Source organism: Somniosus microcephalus, chromosome 4, assembly GCF_052327205.1.
Source record: "Somniosus microcephalus isolate GS21.2 chromosome 4, FLI_Smic_1.0, whole genome shotgun sequence".
Taxonomy (NCBI): domain Eukaryota; kingdom Metazoa; phylum Chordata; class Chondrichthyes; order Squaliformes; family Somniosidae; genus Somniosus; species Somniosus microcephalus.
Genome location: NC_140990.1, coordinates 65,831,875 through 65,848,149, shown reverse-complemented (window position 1 = coordinate 65,848,149; position 16,275 = coordinate 65,831,875). Strand labels below are relative to the sequence as shown.

At 45.9% G+C, this 16,275-nt stretch overlaps 1 protein-coding gene and 1 pseudogene across 2 annotated transcripts in view; one reads left to right on the top strand and one right to left on the bottom strand.

Moving 5' to 3' along the window:
- Positions 1-16,275, bottom strand: part of LOC147119096 (uncharacterized) — a 54,794-nt pseudogene that overhangs the window by 18,695 nt on the left and 19,824 nt on the right. The window lies entirely within an intron of this gene.
- On the top strand, positions 7,164-13,396 carry LOC147119098 (uncharacterized). The gene is made up of 2 exons (XM_085984795.1): positions 7,164-9,239; positions 12,646-13,396. Exons 1-2 carry the CDS (start codon positions 8,185-8,187, stop codon positions 13,163-13,165), a joined length of 1,575 nt encoding a protein of 524 aa, XP_085840921.1. The 5' UTR covers positions 7,164-8,184; the 3' UTR covers positions 13,166-13,396.

Genomic DNA, 16,275 nt, shown 5'->3' with positions numbered 1-16,275 from the left:
CCCCTCACTCCTCTATCATCATCAAACCAGAGGACTAACCCTGATTCAAAGAGGAGTGCAGAAGTGCATGCCGGGAACAGCACCAGGTGTACCTGAAATGAGAAGCCAACTTGGTGAAGATAAAACACAGGACTACATGCATGCTAAACAGAGGAAGCAGCATGCTATAGACAGAGCCAAGCAATCCCACAATCAAAGCATCAGATCAAAGCTCTGCAATCCTGCCACATCTAGTCACGAATGGTAGTGGACAAGTAAGCAGCTAACAGGAGGAGGAGGCTCCATGAACATCCCCATCCTCAATGATGGTGGAGACCATCATATAAGTGCAAAGGACAAGGCTGAATCATTTGTAACAATCTTCAGTCAGAAGTGTCGAGTGGATGATCCTTCTCTACCTGCTCCTGAGTCAACAACAACAACTTGCATTTATATAGCGCCTTTACTGTAGTAAAATGTTCCCAGGCTCTTCACAAGAACGTTATCAGACAAAACGTGACACCAAACCACATAAGGAGATATTAGGAGAGGCAAAAATCTTGGTCAAAGAGATAGTTTTTAAGGATCATCTTCAAGAAGGAGAGAGGCAGGTAGGTTTTCTGAATCCCAGACCTGCGGGCCTCGGCAGCTGAAGGCACGGCCGCCAACAGTGGAGCAATAAAAATCGGGGATGCTCAAGAGGCCAGAATTAGAGGAGCGCAGATATTTGGAGGGTTGTAGGGCTGGAGGAGGTTTCAGAGATGGGGAGGAGCAAGGCCACGGAGGGAATTGAAAACAAGGATGAATGTTTTAAATTTGAGGTGTTGCCAGATAGGGAGCCAATGTAGGTCGGTGAGCACAAGGATGAAGGGTGAACGAGACTTGGTGAGTCAGGAGATGGGCAGCAGAGATCTGGAGGAGCTGAAGCTTATGGAGGGCGAAAGGTGGGAGGCTGACTAGGAGAGCATTGGTATAGTCAAGTCTGGAGGCAACAAAGGCAGGGATGATGGTTTCGCAGCAGATGGGCGGAGGCAGAGGCGGAGTTAGGCAATGTTACAGAGGTGGAAGGAGGAGGTGTTGGTAACAGAGAGAATATGTGGTCGGAAGCTCAGCTCAGGGTCAAATGGGATGTCGAGGTTGTGAACAGTCTGGTTCGGCCTCAGACAGTCGGCAGGAAAGGGATGGAGGTGGTCGCTTGGGAATGAGAGAGTGGCGGGGGCCTCGTAGGCCCGAGCACTAATCCACCCCCCGGGGAAAGGGTTCCCTCAGCCCGAGCATTAATCCACTTCCTGGGTAAGGGTTCCCTAGGCCCGAGCATTAACCCACCCCTGGATAAGTGTCTCGGAGTGGGAGAGCTATAGTGATAGGGGATTCGATTGTAAGGGGAATAGATAGGCATTTCTGCGGCCGCAAATGAGACTCCAGGATGGTATGTTGCCTACCTGGTGCAAGGGTCAAGGATGTCTCAGAGCGGCTGCAGAACATTTTGGAAGGGGAGGGTGAACAGCCAGTTGTCGTGGTGCATATAGGTACCAACGATATAGGTAAAAAAACGGGATAAGGTCCTTAAAGCTGAATATAGGGAGTTAGGAGGTAAATTAAAAACTAGGACCTCAAAGGTAGTAATCTCAGGATTGCTACCAGTGCCATGTGCTAGTCAGAGTAGAAATAGAAGGATATTTCAGATGAATACATGGCTAGAGGAATGGTGCCAGGGGGAGGGATTCAAATTCCTGGGACATTGGAACCAGTTCTGGGGGAGGTGGGACCAGTACAAAATGGACGGTTTGCACCTGGGCAGGACTGGGACCGATGTCTGAGGGGGAGTGCTTGCCAGTGCTGTTGGGGAGGGTTTAAACTAAAATGGCAGGGGGTTGGGAACCTGTGCAGCAAGACAGCAGAAAGGGAAACAAGGATAGAAGCAAAAGACAGGAAGGAGAAAAGCAAAAGTGGCAGTCAGAGTAATCAAGGGTTTAAATCAAACATGGCCACAGTAAATAATAATTCTAAAAGGTCGAAGTGTGTTAAAAAAACAAGCCTGAAGGCTTTGTGTCTTAAAGCGAGGAGCATTCGTAATAAGGTGGATGAATTAGCTGCACAAATAGATGTAAACGGATATGATATGATTGGGATTATGGAAACATGGTGCCAGGGTGACCAGGACTGGGAACTCAACATCCAGGGGTATTCAATATTCAGGAAAGACAGGCAAAAAGGAAAAGGAAGTGGGGTAGCATTGCTGGTTAAAGAGGAGATTAACACAATTGTAAGGAAGGATATTAGCTCTGATGATGTAGAATCTGTATGGGTAGAGCTGAGAAATACCAAGGGACAGAAAAAGTTAGTGGGAGTTGTGTACAGACCCCCAAACAGTAATGCAGAGGTTGGGGATGGCATTAAATGGGAAATTAGAGACGTGTGCAATAAGGGCACAGCAGTTATCATGGATGACTTTAATCTACATATAGATTGGGTTAACCAAATTAGTAACAATAATGTGGAGGAGGAATTCCTGGAGTGTATACGGGATGGTTTCCTGGACCAACATGTCGAGGAACCAACTAGCGATCAGGCCATCTTAGACTGGGTATTATGTAATGAGAAAGGAATAATTTACAATCTTGTTGTGCGAGGCCCCTTGGGGCGCAGCGCTCATAATATGATAGAATTCTTCATTAAGATGAAGAGTGAAGTATTTGACTCAGAGATTGGGTCCTGAATTTAAATAAAGGAAACTATGATGGTATGAGGTGCGAGTTGAGTAGGATTAATTGGGGAATGTCACTCAAAGGGTTGACAGTGGATGGGCAATGGCAAACATTTAAAGATCGCATGGATGAACTACAGAATTTGTTTATCCCTGTTTGGCATAAAAATAAAACAAAAAAGGTGAATCAACCGTGGCTAACAAGGGAAATTAGGAATAGCATAAGATCCAAGGAGAGGACATATAAATTGGCCAGACAAAGCAGCAAACCTGAGGATTGGGAGCAGTTTAGGATTCAACAAAGGAGGACAAAGGGATTAATTAAGAGGGGGAAAATGGAGTATGAGAGTAAGCTTGCAGGGAACATAAAAACTGACTGTAAAAGCTTCTATAGATATGTGAAGAGAAGAAGATTGGTGAAGTCAAGCATAGGTCCCTTGCAGTCAGAATCAGGGGAATTTATAATGGGGAACAAAGAAATGGCTGACCAATTAAATACATACTTTGGTTCTGTCTTCACAAAGGAGGACACAAATAACCTCCCAGAGATGTCGGGGGACATAGGGTCTAATGAGAGGGAGGAACTGAAATAAATCAGTATTTGTAGGGAAATGGTGTTAGGGAAATTGACGGGATTGAAGGCCGATAAATCCCCAGGGCCTGATAATCTACATCCCAGGGTACTCAAGGAAGTGGCCTTGAAATAGTAGATACATTGCTGGTCATCTTCCAAAATTCTATAGATTCTGGAACGGTTCCCATGGATTGGAGGGTAGCTAATTTTACCCCACTATTCAAAAAGTTGGTAGGGAGCAAATGGGGAATTATAGACCGATAAGCCTGACATCGGTAGTGGGGAAAATGCTAGAGTCCATTATAAAAGATGTAATAGCAGAGCACTTGGAAAACAGTGACAGGATCGGACAAAGTCAACATGGATTTACAAAAGGTAAATCATGCTTGACTAATCTACTGGAATTTTTTGAGGATGTAACTGGTAAAATAGATAAGGGAGAACCAGTGGATGTGGTGTATTTGGACTTTCAGAAGGCTTTCGATAAGGTCCCGCATAAGAGATTAGCGTGTAAAGTTAAGGCACATGGGATTGGGGGCAAGGTACTGACTTGGATAGAGAACTGGTTGGCAGACAGGAGGCAAAGAGTTGGAATAAATGGGTCTTTTTTTGAGTGGCAGACAATGACTAGTGGGGTACCGCAGGGATCGGTCCTAGGACCCCAGCTATTCACAATATATATAAATGATCTAGATGAGGGAACTATATGTAATATCTCCAAGTTTGCACATGATACAAAGCTGGGTGGACGTATGTACTGTGAGTAGGATGCCAAGAAACTCCAGTATGATTCGGACAGGTTGGGTGATTTGGCAGAAGCATGGCAGATGCAGTATAATGTGGATGAATGCGAGGTTATCCACTTTGGCAGCAAAAACAGGAAGGCAGATTGTTATCTGAACGGCAATAGATTGGGAGAAGGGGAAGTGCAACGAGACCTGGGTGTCCTTGTGCACCAGTCGCTGAAGGTAAGCATGCAGGTGCAGCAGGTGGTTAAGAAGGCAAATGATATGTTGGCCTTCGTAGCAAGAGGGTTCGAGTACAGGAACAAGGATGTCTTGCTGCTGTTGTACAGGGCCTTGGTGAGACCACACCTTGAGTATTGTGTGCAGTTTTGGTCACCTTATCTGTGGAAGGATGTTCTTGCCATGGAGAGAGTGCAGCGAAGATTCACCAGGCTGATACCTGGGATGGTTTTATGAAGGGGAAGTCATGTTTGACAAATTTGCTGGAGTTCTTTGAGGAAGTAACATATAGGGTGGATAAAGGGGAACCAGTGGACGTAGTGCATTTCGACTTCCAAAAGGCATTTGACAAGGTGCCATACAAAAGATTATTGCTTAAGATAAAAAATCACAGGATTTGGGGTAATATTCTGGCATGGATAGAGGATTGGCTATCTAACAGAAAGCAGGGAGTTGGGATAAATTGTTCATTCTCGGACTGGCAATCAGTAACGAGTGGTGTTCCACAGGGGTCAGTGCTAGGTCCCCAACTCTTTACAATCTATATTAATGATTTGGAGGAGGGGACCGAGTGTAATATATCAAAGTTTGCAGATGATACTGAGATGGGAGGGAAAGTAGTGAGTGAGGAGGACATAAAAAACCTGCAAGGGGATATAGACAGGCTAAGTAAGTGGGCAGAGATTTGGCAGATGGAATACAATACCGGAAAGTGTGAGGTTATGCACTTTGGCAGGAAAAATCGTAGAGCAAGTTATTATCTTAATGGCAAGAAACTGGAAAGTACTGAAGTACAAAGGGATCTGGAGATCCTGGTGCACGAAACTCAAAAGGTTAGTATGCAGGTGCAGCAAGTGATTAAGAAGGCCAATGGAATGTTGGCTTTCATTGCTAGGGGGATAGAATATAAAAATAGGGAGGTATTGCTTCAGTTGTACAAGGTATTGGTGAGACCGCACCTGGAATGCTGCATACAGTTTTGGTGTCCATACTTAAGAAAAGACATACTTGCTCTCGAGTCAGTACAAAGAAGGTTCACTCGGTTAATCCCGGGGATGAGGGGATGGACATATGAGGAGAGGTTGAGTAGATTGGGACTCTACTCATTGGAGTTCAGAAGAATGAGAGGTGATCTTATTGAAACATATAAGATTGTGAAGGGGTTGGATCGGGTGGATGCGGGGAGGATGTTCCCGATGATGGGTGAAACTAGAACTAGGGGGATTTGTCTTAGAATAATGGGCTGCTCTTCCAAAACTGAGATGAGGAGGAACTACTTCACTCAGAGGGTGGTAGGTCCATGGAATATGCTGCCCCAAAAAGCTGTAGAAGCTACATCATTACATAAATTTAGAACAGAAATAGACAGTTTCCTAGAAGTAAAGGGAATAAAGGGTTATGGGGAACGGGCAGGAATTTGGACATGAGTCTAGGTTCGGATCGGTCATGGCCCTATGGGTAGCGGAGCGGGCCCAGGGGCCGTGTAGCCTGACCTGCTCCTATTTCGTGTGTCTAATTCTGTTAGATTCAGGAGATGGTTCAGTGATAGTAGATTGGCGGTTAGGATCAGATCAGCCATGATCTTATTGAATGGCGGAGCAGGCTCGAGGGGCTGATTGGCCTACTCCTGCTCCTATTTCTTATGTTCTTGTGTTCTTATGGCAGGAATGACGTATGAGGAGAGATTGCGTCAATTGGGCTTATACTCACTGGAGTTTCGAAGAATGAGAGGGGATCTCATTGAAATTTATAAACTTCTAACAGGACTAGACAGACTAGATGCAGGAAGGATGTTCCTGATGGCGGGGGAGTCCAGAACCAGGGGTCACAGTCTAAGGATAAGGGGTAAGCCATTTAGGACAGAGATGAGGAGGAATTTCTTCACCCAGAGTGGTGTACCTGTGGAATTCTCTACCACAGAAGGCAGTTGAGTCCAATTCATTAAATATATTCAAGAAGGAGTTAGATATATTTCTTAAGGCTAAAGGGATCAAGGGATATTGGGAGAAGGCAGGGACAGGGTACTGAATTTGGATGATCAGCCATGATCTCATTGAATGGCGGAGCAAGCTCGAGGGGCCAAATGGCCTACTCCTGCTTCTATCTTCTATATTTCTATGTTTCCACCGCCCCTGGGGGAGGGCTCCCTAGGCCCAAGCATTGATGCCCTTCCTGGGTAAGGATCCTGTAGCACCGAGCATTAATCCATCCCTGGGGGAAGGCCCCGTAGGCCCGAGCATTAATCCACACCCTTAAATCCTACCCTCTGAATTCTGTTTTCTAGCGTCTTTCCATCCATTCTGTTACCTGACCGTTGACCCCACACAGCCTGACTTTGGTCATCTTGTAGACCGTACATACTGCAGACACAGTGCACCAGTGGTGGAGCAGATCGAATGTGGCAGATGCGCTGATGAAGTGGATTTCTCTGTCTCGTGTGTTTTGGTGGATCGCTGGTGGTGTTTTTCACCGCTTTCCACCTTGAAAAAAATTGCTGCCAGCTTATTAAAGCCATTAACAGCTTCTTATGTAGGACACAAAAAATGGTGCCTCGAAAGTTTCCCTCTAAATAACAGGTCTGCACTGAAGTTAGAAAACACAGTTAGTAAATATTTAGCAAATAAAGCAGACTGGGCGAGGCCTGAGGTACGAGTTAATAACTGAAAAGTGGCGGCCACTTCACACGATGGCGGAGGGCCCGGGCATGTGGGTTTCTGTATAATTTATTAATTGATTTTGTTTATTGCCTCTCCGGCCCCAATCTCGATGGAATGATTTAAAGAAGTTTCGCTCAATAACTGCGGCTTTCAATGGCAGGGCAGTTCCCCAGAAACCCACGCGCGGCAGAATGTGCCCCATCAATGACAACAGGAGCCCAGTGCGCAGGCGCAGAACTGGGCTGTGCTCTGAGCATGCGCAGTGCCTGTGATGGCGCTGGTCTGAAAAGGAAGAGATGGCAGAGGGCGGCGGTAGGACATTGTGTGCTCGGGGAGGAATTGGACCCATGGCTGGACTGGAAAGCATCACAAACACTTGGTGTAGGCCTTAGGCCCCGAATAAGTGCCGACAGGCCCGGTGTTTGCCCCGCGGTGACAGGCCCGGCTGCCCGGGTCAGCGGGGTCACTGGCCGCCATTTTGCACAGGGGCGGGGTCGCGGCGCATGCGCGGCCATCTTGGGCAGGGTCCCAGTGACCAGGAGAGACAATCATTGACTCATTGATTTTATTCTCACTCTGCACACAGCGGGTGGAGAACTGAACCCAACCAGAGTAAAGGGAGGGGGAAAACTGGGAGTGGAGGAAAGAAATGTTGGAGATGGTGCGATGGGTTTGGATTTCAGCACAGGGAGGAGGGAGAGTGTGTGGGACGGGGATTTACAGCTTTGGGGGAACAAGAGAGGAAAGAATGTTCCATAGAAACTAGAATTGTCTGTTCTGAATTTCTATCCTGCACTTACAGTGATGACTTTTGTAAACTCCTTTTACAGGGTATTAGAAGGGCAGGAATTGCAGTCAGGAAACTCAAACCAAACATCACAACAAGATCTGACAGGGTCATTCCATTCATCAGGACCTGAATATCATCGGCCTTTGAATGTGGAAGGACAAATGTTTGTCTGTTCTGTCTGTGGGAAAAGATTTCAAACATCAGTGTGACTGGAAAAGCACCAAGACACACACAGCCGAGTGAGAGTGTTCCAGTGCACTGACTTTGGAAAGAGCTTTAACCAGTTACACAGCCTGAAAAAACATCGCACCATTCACAGCGGGGAGAAACCGGACACGTGTTGTGTGTGTGGATGAGGCTCCAACCGATCGTCCAACCTGGAGAGATACAAGGATACCTGCACCACGGAGAAACCGTGGAAATGTGGGGACTGTGGGAAGGGATTCAGTTCCCCGTCCCAGCTGAAAGCTCATCAATGCAGTCACACTGGGGAGAGGCCGTTCACCTGCTCCATGTGTGGGAAGGGATTCACTTGGCCATGTCACCTGATAAGACAGCAGAGAGTTCACACTGATGAGAAACCTTTTAAATGCTCTGTCTGTGAGAACAACTTTAAAAGCTCTGAGGGACTGATTAGACACCAGCGAGTTCACACTGAAGTGAGACTATTCAGTTGCTCTCTCTGCGAAAAGAGATTCAAGCACTCATCCAATCTCACTGAACACCAGCGTATTCACACTGGGGAGAGGCCTTTTCAATGCTCTGACTGTGGGAACAGCTTTAAAAGCGCTGGTGAGCTGAGTAAACACCAGCGAGTTCACACCGACGAGAGACCATTTAACTGCACTGACTGTGGAAACAGCTTTAAACGTGTTGCAGATCTGATTAAACACCAGCGAGTTCACACTGATGAGAGACTGTTTAAATGCTTGGACTGTGGGAGCAGTTTTAAACGCTCTGTGGGTCTAATTAGACACCAGCGAGTTCACACTGATGAGAGGCCTTTTAAATGCTCTGACTGTGGGAACAGATTTAAAAGTTCAGAGGGATTGATTAGACACCAGCGAGTTCACACTGACGAGAGACCATTTCAATGCTCTGACTGTGGGAACAGATTTAAATGCTCTGTGGGTCTGATTAGACACCAGCGAGTTCACACTGACGAGAGACCATTTCAGTGCTCTGACTGTGGGAACAGATTTAAAAGTTCAGAGGGATTGATTAGACACCAGCGAGTTCACACTGACAAGAGACCATTTCAATGCTCTGACTGTGGGAATAGCTTTAAAAGTGCTGCAGAGCTGATTAAACACCAGCATATTCACACTGACGAGAGACCTTTTAAATGCTCTGAATGTGGGAACAGATTTAAAAGTTCAGAGGGAGTGATTAAACACCAGCGTGTTCACACTGATGAGAGACCATTTCAATGCTCTGAATGTGGGAACAGCTTTAAACGCTCGGCAGAGCTGGTGAGACACCAGCGAGTTCACTCTGGGGAGAGACCTTTTAAATGCTTGGACTGCGGGAAAAGCTTTAAACGCTCTGTGAGTCTGATTAAACACCAGCGAGTTCACACTGATGAGAGACCGTTTAGTTGCTCTCACTGTGGGAAGAGGTTCATCCAAACTTATGGCACACCAGTGTGTTCACACGAGGGGGAGGCCATTCATCTGCTCCGTGTGTGTGAAGGAATTCTCCCAGTCACCCAACCTGCTGGCAGACCAGCGAGTTCACGTGTGACAGCAGAGGTTGGATTCTGCTGTTTTTGCTGCTGTTAATCACATCCAGGACTGAACCATGTTCACTCTGACAGTTGGGATTGTTTTTGCTGGTGTTAATAACCCTTCTAACTGGGGTGGAATTTAATATTAAAAGAAAGACTTACATTTATATAGCGCCTTTTATGACAGCCGGACGTCCCAAAGCGCTTTACAGTCAATGAGATGCTTTTTTTTTAAGTGTAATCACTGTTGTAATGTTGGATGAATGACAGCCAATTTGGGCACAGCAAGCTCCCACAAATAGCAATGTGATAATGACCAGATAATCTGTTTCAGTGATGTTGATTCTGGATATATGCCAAATAAATCAGCTTTGTTTTAAACAGTGTGTCAATTCCTTGGTTTTTTCCATGATCAGAGGAGACGAATGGATTTCCTGCTACTGATTGTTCCATTTTTGGGCCTTTTCTCCTGTCTTACTCTAGAATTTTTAAGTTCTCATAAATTTGGTACCCTCATGGACATGTCCCATCTCCCCATATCTTTCGGAGAGTTCTAGCCTTGGTAGCCTAACTGTAAGATCCTAACCCGAATCATTAACGTAATCCCTAAGCCCAACCCCTGACTGTATCACCCTAACGACTGTCCTCACATCTATCACTGATCCCTAAAGTGCCCAGTCTCAATAGTGATTGTGATGTCATTGTGGTGCAGCGGACAACGGCCATGTTATTTTTTTATACATAACTTGCCAAGGCTTCTTCGGCAGCACCTCCCAAACCCGCGACCTCTTCCACCTAGAAGGACAAAGCAGCAGGCGCATGGGAACACCATCCCCTCCAAGTCACACACTGTCCTGACTTTCAAGTATATCGCTATTCCTTCGTCACTGGGTCAAAACCCTGGAACTCCCTCCCTAACAGCACTGTGGGAGTACCTTCACACACGGACTGCAGCGGTTCAAGAAGGCGGCTCACCGCCACCTTCTCAAGGGCAATTCGGAATGGGCAATAAATGCTGGCCTTGCCAGCGACGCCCACATCCCATGAAAGAATTTAAAAAATGTTTTCCTCGCCTCACTTCCTGGTCCAAATGCACCTCTTCTGTTCCTCAACCGCTCCATTCACCCAAGACGTGGTATTATTTAGAGGACAGGCCGCTGATACACGTAAAAAAGAATCAATTATCAGGAATTGCTTCACATCCTCAATGGCGGCAGCAGATACCCAGAATGTCGCGCGGTTGTGAATACGCCCTATCTGAGTGACGGGGGCCCGGTACGCAGGCGCAGTGGAGCCGGGTTCCTGGGCCGCCTGGAGGAAGATGGCGGTCGGGACAGAGCGGACGCGGTAGGAGAATAAACCACAAGGCCGGTTTTATAATAAAGGGGCTGCGGCCTTAGAGACGAATAACAGCCCCCGGGGCCGGGCTTCATTCAGCTGTGGGGCGGCGGCTGTGAGGCTTTCTCCCGGGGACTGAAGGAGGAATTGGACCCGCGGGTGGACTGGGAAGCTTCACAAACACCCGGTGTAGGCCTCAGGCCCCGGGTTTGCCCCGCGGTGACAGGCCCGGCCGCCCGTGTCAGCGGGGTCACAGGCTGCCATCTTGGGCAGGGCGGGGGTCACGGCGCATGCACAGCCATCTTGGGCAGGAACCGAGAGTGGGCGGGGCTTCAGGGTCCCAGTGACCAGGAGAGACAATCATTGACTCATTGATTTTATTCTCACTCTGCACACAGCGGGTGGAGAACTGAACCCAACCAGAGTAGAGGCAGGGGGAAAACTGGGAGTGGAGGAAAGAAATGTTGGAGATGTACGCTGTCGACACCCAGCTCTACCTCACTACATCTTCTCTCAACCCCTCCACGGTCTCTAAATTGTCAGACTGTCCGACATACAGTTCTGGATGAGCAGAAATTTTCTCCAATTAAATATTGGGAAGACCGAAGCCATTGTTTTCGGTCCCCACCACAAACTCCATTCCCTAGTCACTGACTCCATCCCTCTCTTTAACATCTGTCTGAGGCTGAACCACACTGCAACTTTGGTGTCATATTTGACCCTGAAATGAGCTTCTGACCACATATCTGCTGCATAACAAAGACAGCCTAGTTCCACCTCCGCAACATTGCCCGTCTCCACCCTTGCCTCAGCTCATCCGATGCTGAACCCCTCATCAATGCCTTTGTTACCTCTATACTTGACTATTCCAACTCACTCCTGGCTGGCCTCCCACATTCTGACCTACGTAAACTTGAGGTCATCCAAAATTCGGCTGCCCGTATCCTAACTTGGACCAAGTCTTGCTCACCCATCACCCCTGTGCTCGCTGACCTACATTGGCTCCTGGTTAAGCAGCGCCTTGATTTCAGAATTCTCGCTCAACCATTGGTGGCCGTGCCTTCTGTTGCCTGGGCCCTAAGCTCTGGAATTCCCTGCCTAAACTTGTCCACCTCGCTACCTCTCTTTCCTCCTTTAAGACGCTCCTTAAAACCTACCTCTGACAAAGCTTTTGGTCACCTGCCCTAATTTATCCTTATGTGGCTCGGTGTCAAATTTTTTGACTTACAATATTCCTCTGCAGCGCCTTGGAACGCTTTGCTATGTTAAAGGTGCTATATAAATACAAGTTGTTGTTGTTGAGATGATGCGATGGGTTTGGATTTCAGCACAGGGAGGAGGGAGAGTGTGTGGGACGGGGATTTACAGCTTTGGGGGAACAAGAGAGGAAAGAATGTTCCATAGAAACTAGAATTGTCTGTTCTGAATTTCTATCCTGTAATTACAGTGATGACTTTTGTAAACTCCTTTTACAGGGTGTTAGAAGGCAGGAATTGCAGTCAGGAAACTCAAACCAAACATCATATCAAGATCTGACAGAGTCACTCCATTCATCAGGACCCGAATATCAACGACCTCTGAAATTAGAAGGAGAAATGTTTGTCTGGTCTGTCTATGGGAAAAGATTTCAAACATCAGTGTGACTGGAAAAGCACCGAGACACACACACCTGAGTGAGAGTGTTCCAGGGCACTGACTGTGGAAAGAGCTTTAATCAGTTACACAGCCTGAAAAAACATCACACCATTCACAGCGGGGAGAAACCGTACACGTGTTCTGTGTGTGGACGAGGCTTCAACTGATCATCCAACCTGGAGAGACACAAGGACACCCGCACCACGGAGAAACCGTGGAAATGTGAGGACTGTGGGAAGGGATTCAATTACCCATCCAAGCTGGAAACTCATAGGCGCAGTCACACCGGGGAGAGGCCATTTACCTGCTCCGTGTGCGGGAAGGGATTCACTCAGTCATCTATCCTGCTGACACACCAGCGAGTTCACACTGGGGAGAGGCCATTTTCTTGCTCCGTGTGTGGGAAGGGATTCAGTTGTTCATCCCATCTTCAGACACACCAGCGAGTTCACACCGGGGAGAGGCCTTTCACTTGTTCCATGTGTGGGAAGGGATTCACTTCTTCATCCCGTGTTCTGACACACCAGCGAATTCACACCGGGGAGAGGCCGTTCACCTGCTCTGTGTGTGGGAAGGGATTCACTTCTTCATCCTATCTTCTGACACACCAGCGAGTTCACACTGGGGAGAGGCCGTTCACCTGCTCCGTGTGTGGGAAGGGATTCACTGTTTCATCCAGGCTGCTGACACACCAAGGCGTTCACACTGGAGAGACACCATTCACCTGTTCCATCTGTGGAAAGGGATTCACTCATTTATCACATCTGCTGAGACACCAGCGTGTGCACTTTTAGCAGAGGCCATTATTGCTGCTGTTAATCTGCCCATGTGTGCAAAGAGATTCACTTGATCACCCACCTCAGTAAACAACAGCATGTTTACAACAGTGACTACACTCCAAAAGTACTTCATTGACTATAAAGCGCTTTGAGACGTCCGGTGGTCATGAAAGGCGCCATATAAATGCAAGTCTTTTTACACTAATAAAAGACTTTTCAAATGTTCTGACTGTGAGAGGGGACTGTGGGAAGGGATTCGCTACTTCATCCAACCTGCTGAAACACCAGCGAGTTCATACGGGTTGGATTCTGCTGTTATTGCTGCTGTTAATCACAACCAGGACTGAACCATGTTTATTCTAACAGTTGGGGTTTGTTTCTGCTGATGGGAGGAGGCTTGTGTGGAGCATAAACACCTGTTGGGCTGAATGGCCTGTTTCTGTGCTGTAAATACCATGTAATACGTTGTAGGTAAAGAAATAAAGGAATGGAGTTCCTACAATGTGTTCAGTACTCCTTTCTAACCCAGTATGTAACAAGCCCGACAAGGGAGGATTCTCTACTGGATCTAGTAATGGAGAAGGAACCAGACCAGATAACAGAAGTAAAAGTAGGGGAACATCTAGGCAATAGTGACCATAATATAATAAGCTTTGAGATAATAATTGAAAAGGACATAAGTATGACGAAGACCAAGGTAATAGATTGGAGAAAAGCTGATTTTTGAGGGGCTGAGAATAGAACTTGGGAAAATAAAATTGATGACAATATGGGCAAACAATGATGTAGAAGAGCAATGGGAAACATTTAAAACGGTGTTCAACAGAGTCCAGGAAAAATATATTCCGCTAAAAACAAACTGAACTCTCATGAGACACCATAGATGAATAAAGACACAAGTGGACAATTAAGGATAAGGAAAGAGGCATACACCAAGTACATGGACAGCAGAGGAGAACATGACAAGGGAGAATACAAAGAGATTTAAAAAAACAATTAGGAAGGCAAAGAGGGACTATGAAATTAAATTATCAAGGAACATAAAGCAAAATAGTAACATATTCTGCAGGTACATAAATTTTTTTTAAAGTCGGGAATGGGAATATGGCTACTAAGGGATGGACAGGATAAAATCACAGGCAGCAATAGCAAAATGGGAGAAATATTAAAAAATTACTTTGCTTCAGTATTTACCAGGGAGACAGATCAGGTGGACATGACATCAGCGATAAGATTAGAAATGATATAACCGCATTTAAAATGAAAAGTGGAGAAATATTAAATAAACTAATCAAACTCAAAGAGGATAACACCCCTGGTCTAGACAGATTACATCCGCGCATTTTAAAAGAAACTATGAAAGAGATAGCAGAGGTCCTATTATTTAATAATTCATTAGAAAAATGTGTAGTGCCAGAGGACTGGTGGATAGCTAAAATTATACCTCTATTTAAAAAGAGAGATAGAACATGTCCAGGGAGCTATAGACCAGTCAGCTTAACATCGGTGGTAGGAGAAATAATGGAATCCCTACTAAAGGAGAAAATAGAACATCTAGAAACCAAAAATATTATAATGATTAGTCAGCATGGAATTCAAAAGGGAAGGTCTTGCTTGACCAACCTCATTGAATTGTTTGAAGAGGTAACAGAGAGAGTCGACAAGGGTAATGCAGCAGATGTAATTTATCTAGATTTCCAAAAGGCCTTCGATAAGGTGCCGCATAATAGACTAGTGAATAAGGTCAGAGAATGTGGAGTCAGGGGACAAATAGCAGAATGGATAGCTAGCTGGCTTCAGGGCAGGAAGCAGAGAGTAGGAGTAAAGGGTAGCTATTCACAGTGGTAGAAGGTGGGAAGAGGTGTTCCACAAGGATCAGTGCTGAGACCACTGCTGTTCACAATTTACATTAACGATTTAAACTTTGGAATCAAAAACACAATTTCTAAATTTGCAGATGAGACCAAATTGGGTGCGATAGTCAATACTGAGGAGGACTGCAACAAATTACAAGAAGACTTTAATTAACTTGAAGAATGGGCCTATAATTGGCAAATGAAATTCAACACAGATAAATGTGAGGTATTACATTTTGGTAAGAAAAATAAGGAGGTCACAAATTACTTGGAAAATAAGAACCTAAATGGGGTAGAGGAGCAAAGGGATCTGGGAGTACAAATACACAAATCACTAAAAGTAACGACACAGGTTAATAAGGCCATGAAAAAGCAAACCAAGCACTAGGGTTTATTTCTACAGGTGTCAAATTGAAAAGTAGGAAGTTATGCTAAACCTGTATCGAACCTTGGCTAGACCACACTTGGAGGACTGCGTACAGTTCTGGCCACCATATTATAAAAAGGATATAGAGGCACTGGAGAGGGTGCAGAGAAGATTTACAAGGATGATACCAGAAATGCGAGGGTGTACAGATCAGGAAAGGATGAACAGGCTGGGTCTCTTCTCTTGTAAAAAGGCTGAGGGGTGACCAAATAGAGGTCTTTAAAATTATGAAAGGTTTTGATAGAGTGGATACAGAGAGAGTGATTCCACTTGTGGGGAAGAGCAAAACTAGAGGCCATCAATATAAGATAGTCACCAAGAAATCCAATAGGGAATTCAGGAGAAACTTCTTTACCCAGCGAGTGGTGAGGATGTGGAACTCGCTGCCACAGGGAGTGGTTGAAGTGAACAGTATCGATTTATTTAAGGGGAGGCTGGACAAGCAGATGAGGGAGAAGGGAATCGAGGGTTATGCTGATCGATTTAGATGAGGAAAGACGGGAGGAGGCTCGAGTGGAGCATAAACGCCAGCATGGACTGGTTGAGCCGAATGGCTTGCTTCTCTGCTGTGTATTCTATGTAATTTTTAAAAGATGGATCTACAAGATGTCCAAGTCTGACAGGACAGAAAATTCAGTTATATATCAAAAGTCCACTTCAATCACCCTGGGCAGATTTCCATTATAAAGGATGTGATAACACGACTTAGAAAATACCAACGGGATTAGACAAAGTCAACATGGATTTATGAAAGGGAAATCGTGTTTGACAAACCTACTGGATTTTTTGAGGATGTAACTGGTAGAATAGGTAAGGGAGACCCAGTGGATGTGGTGTATTTG

Coding starts and splice junctions, on each gene's coding strand:
- LOC147119098 (XM_085984795.1), top strand. CDS start 8,185: ATGTGTGGGAAGGGATTCACTTGGCCATGTCACCTGATAAGACAGCAG. Junction 9,240..12,645: donor GTGAGTCTGATTAAACACCA/GCGAGTTCACAC, acceptor GGAAACTCATAG/GCGCAGTCACACCGGGGAGA.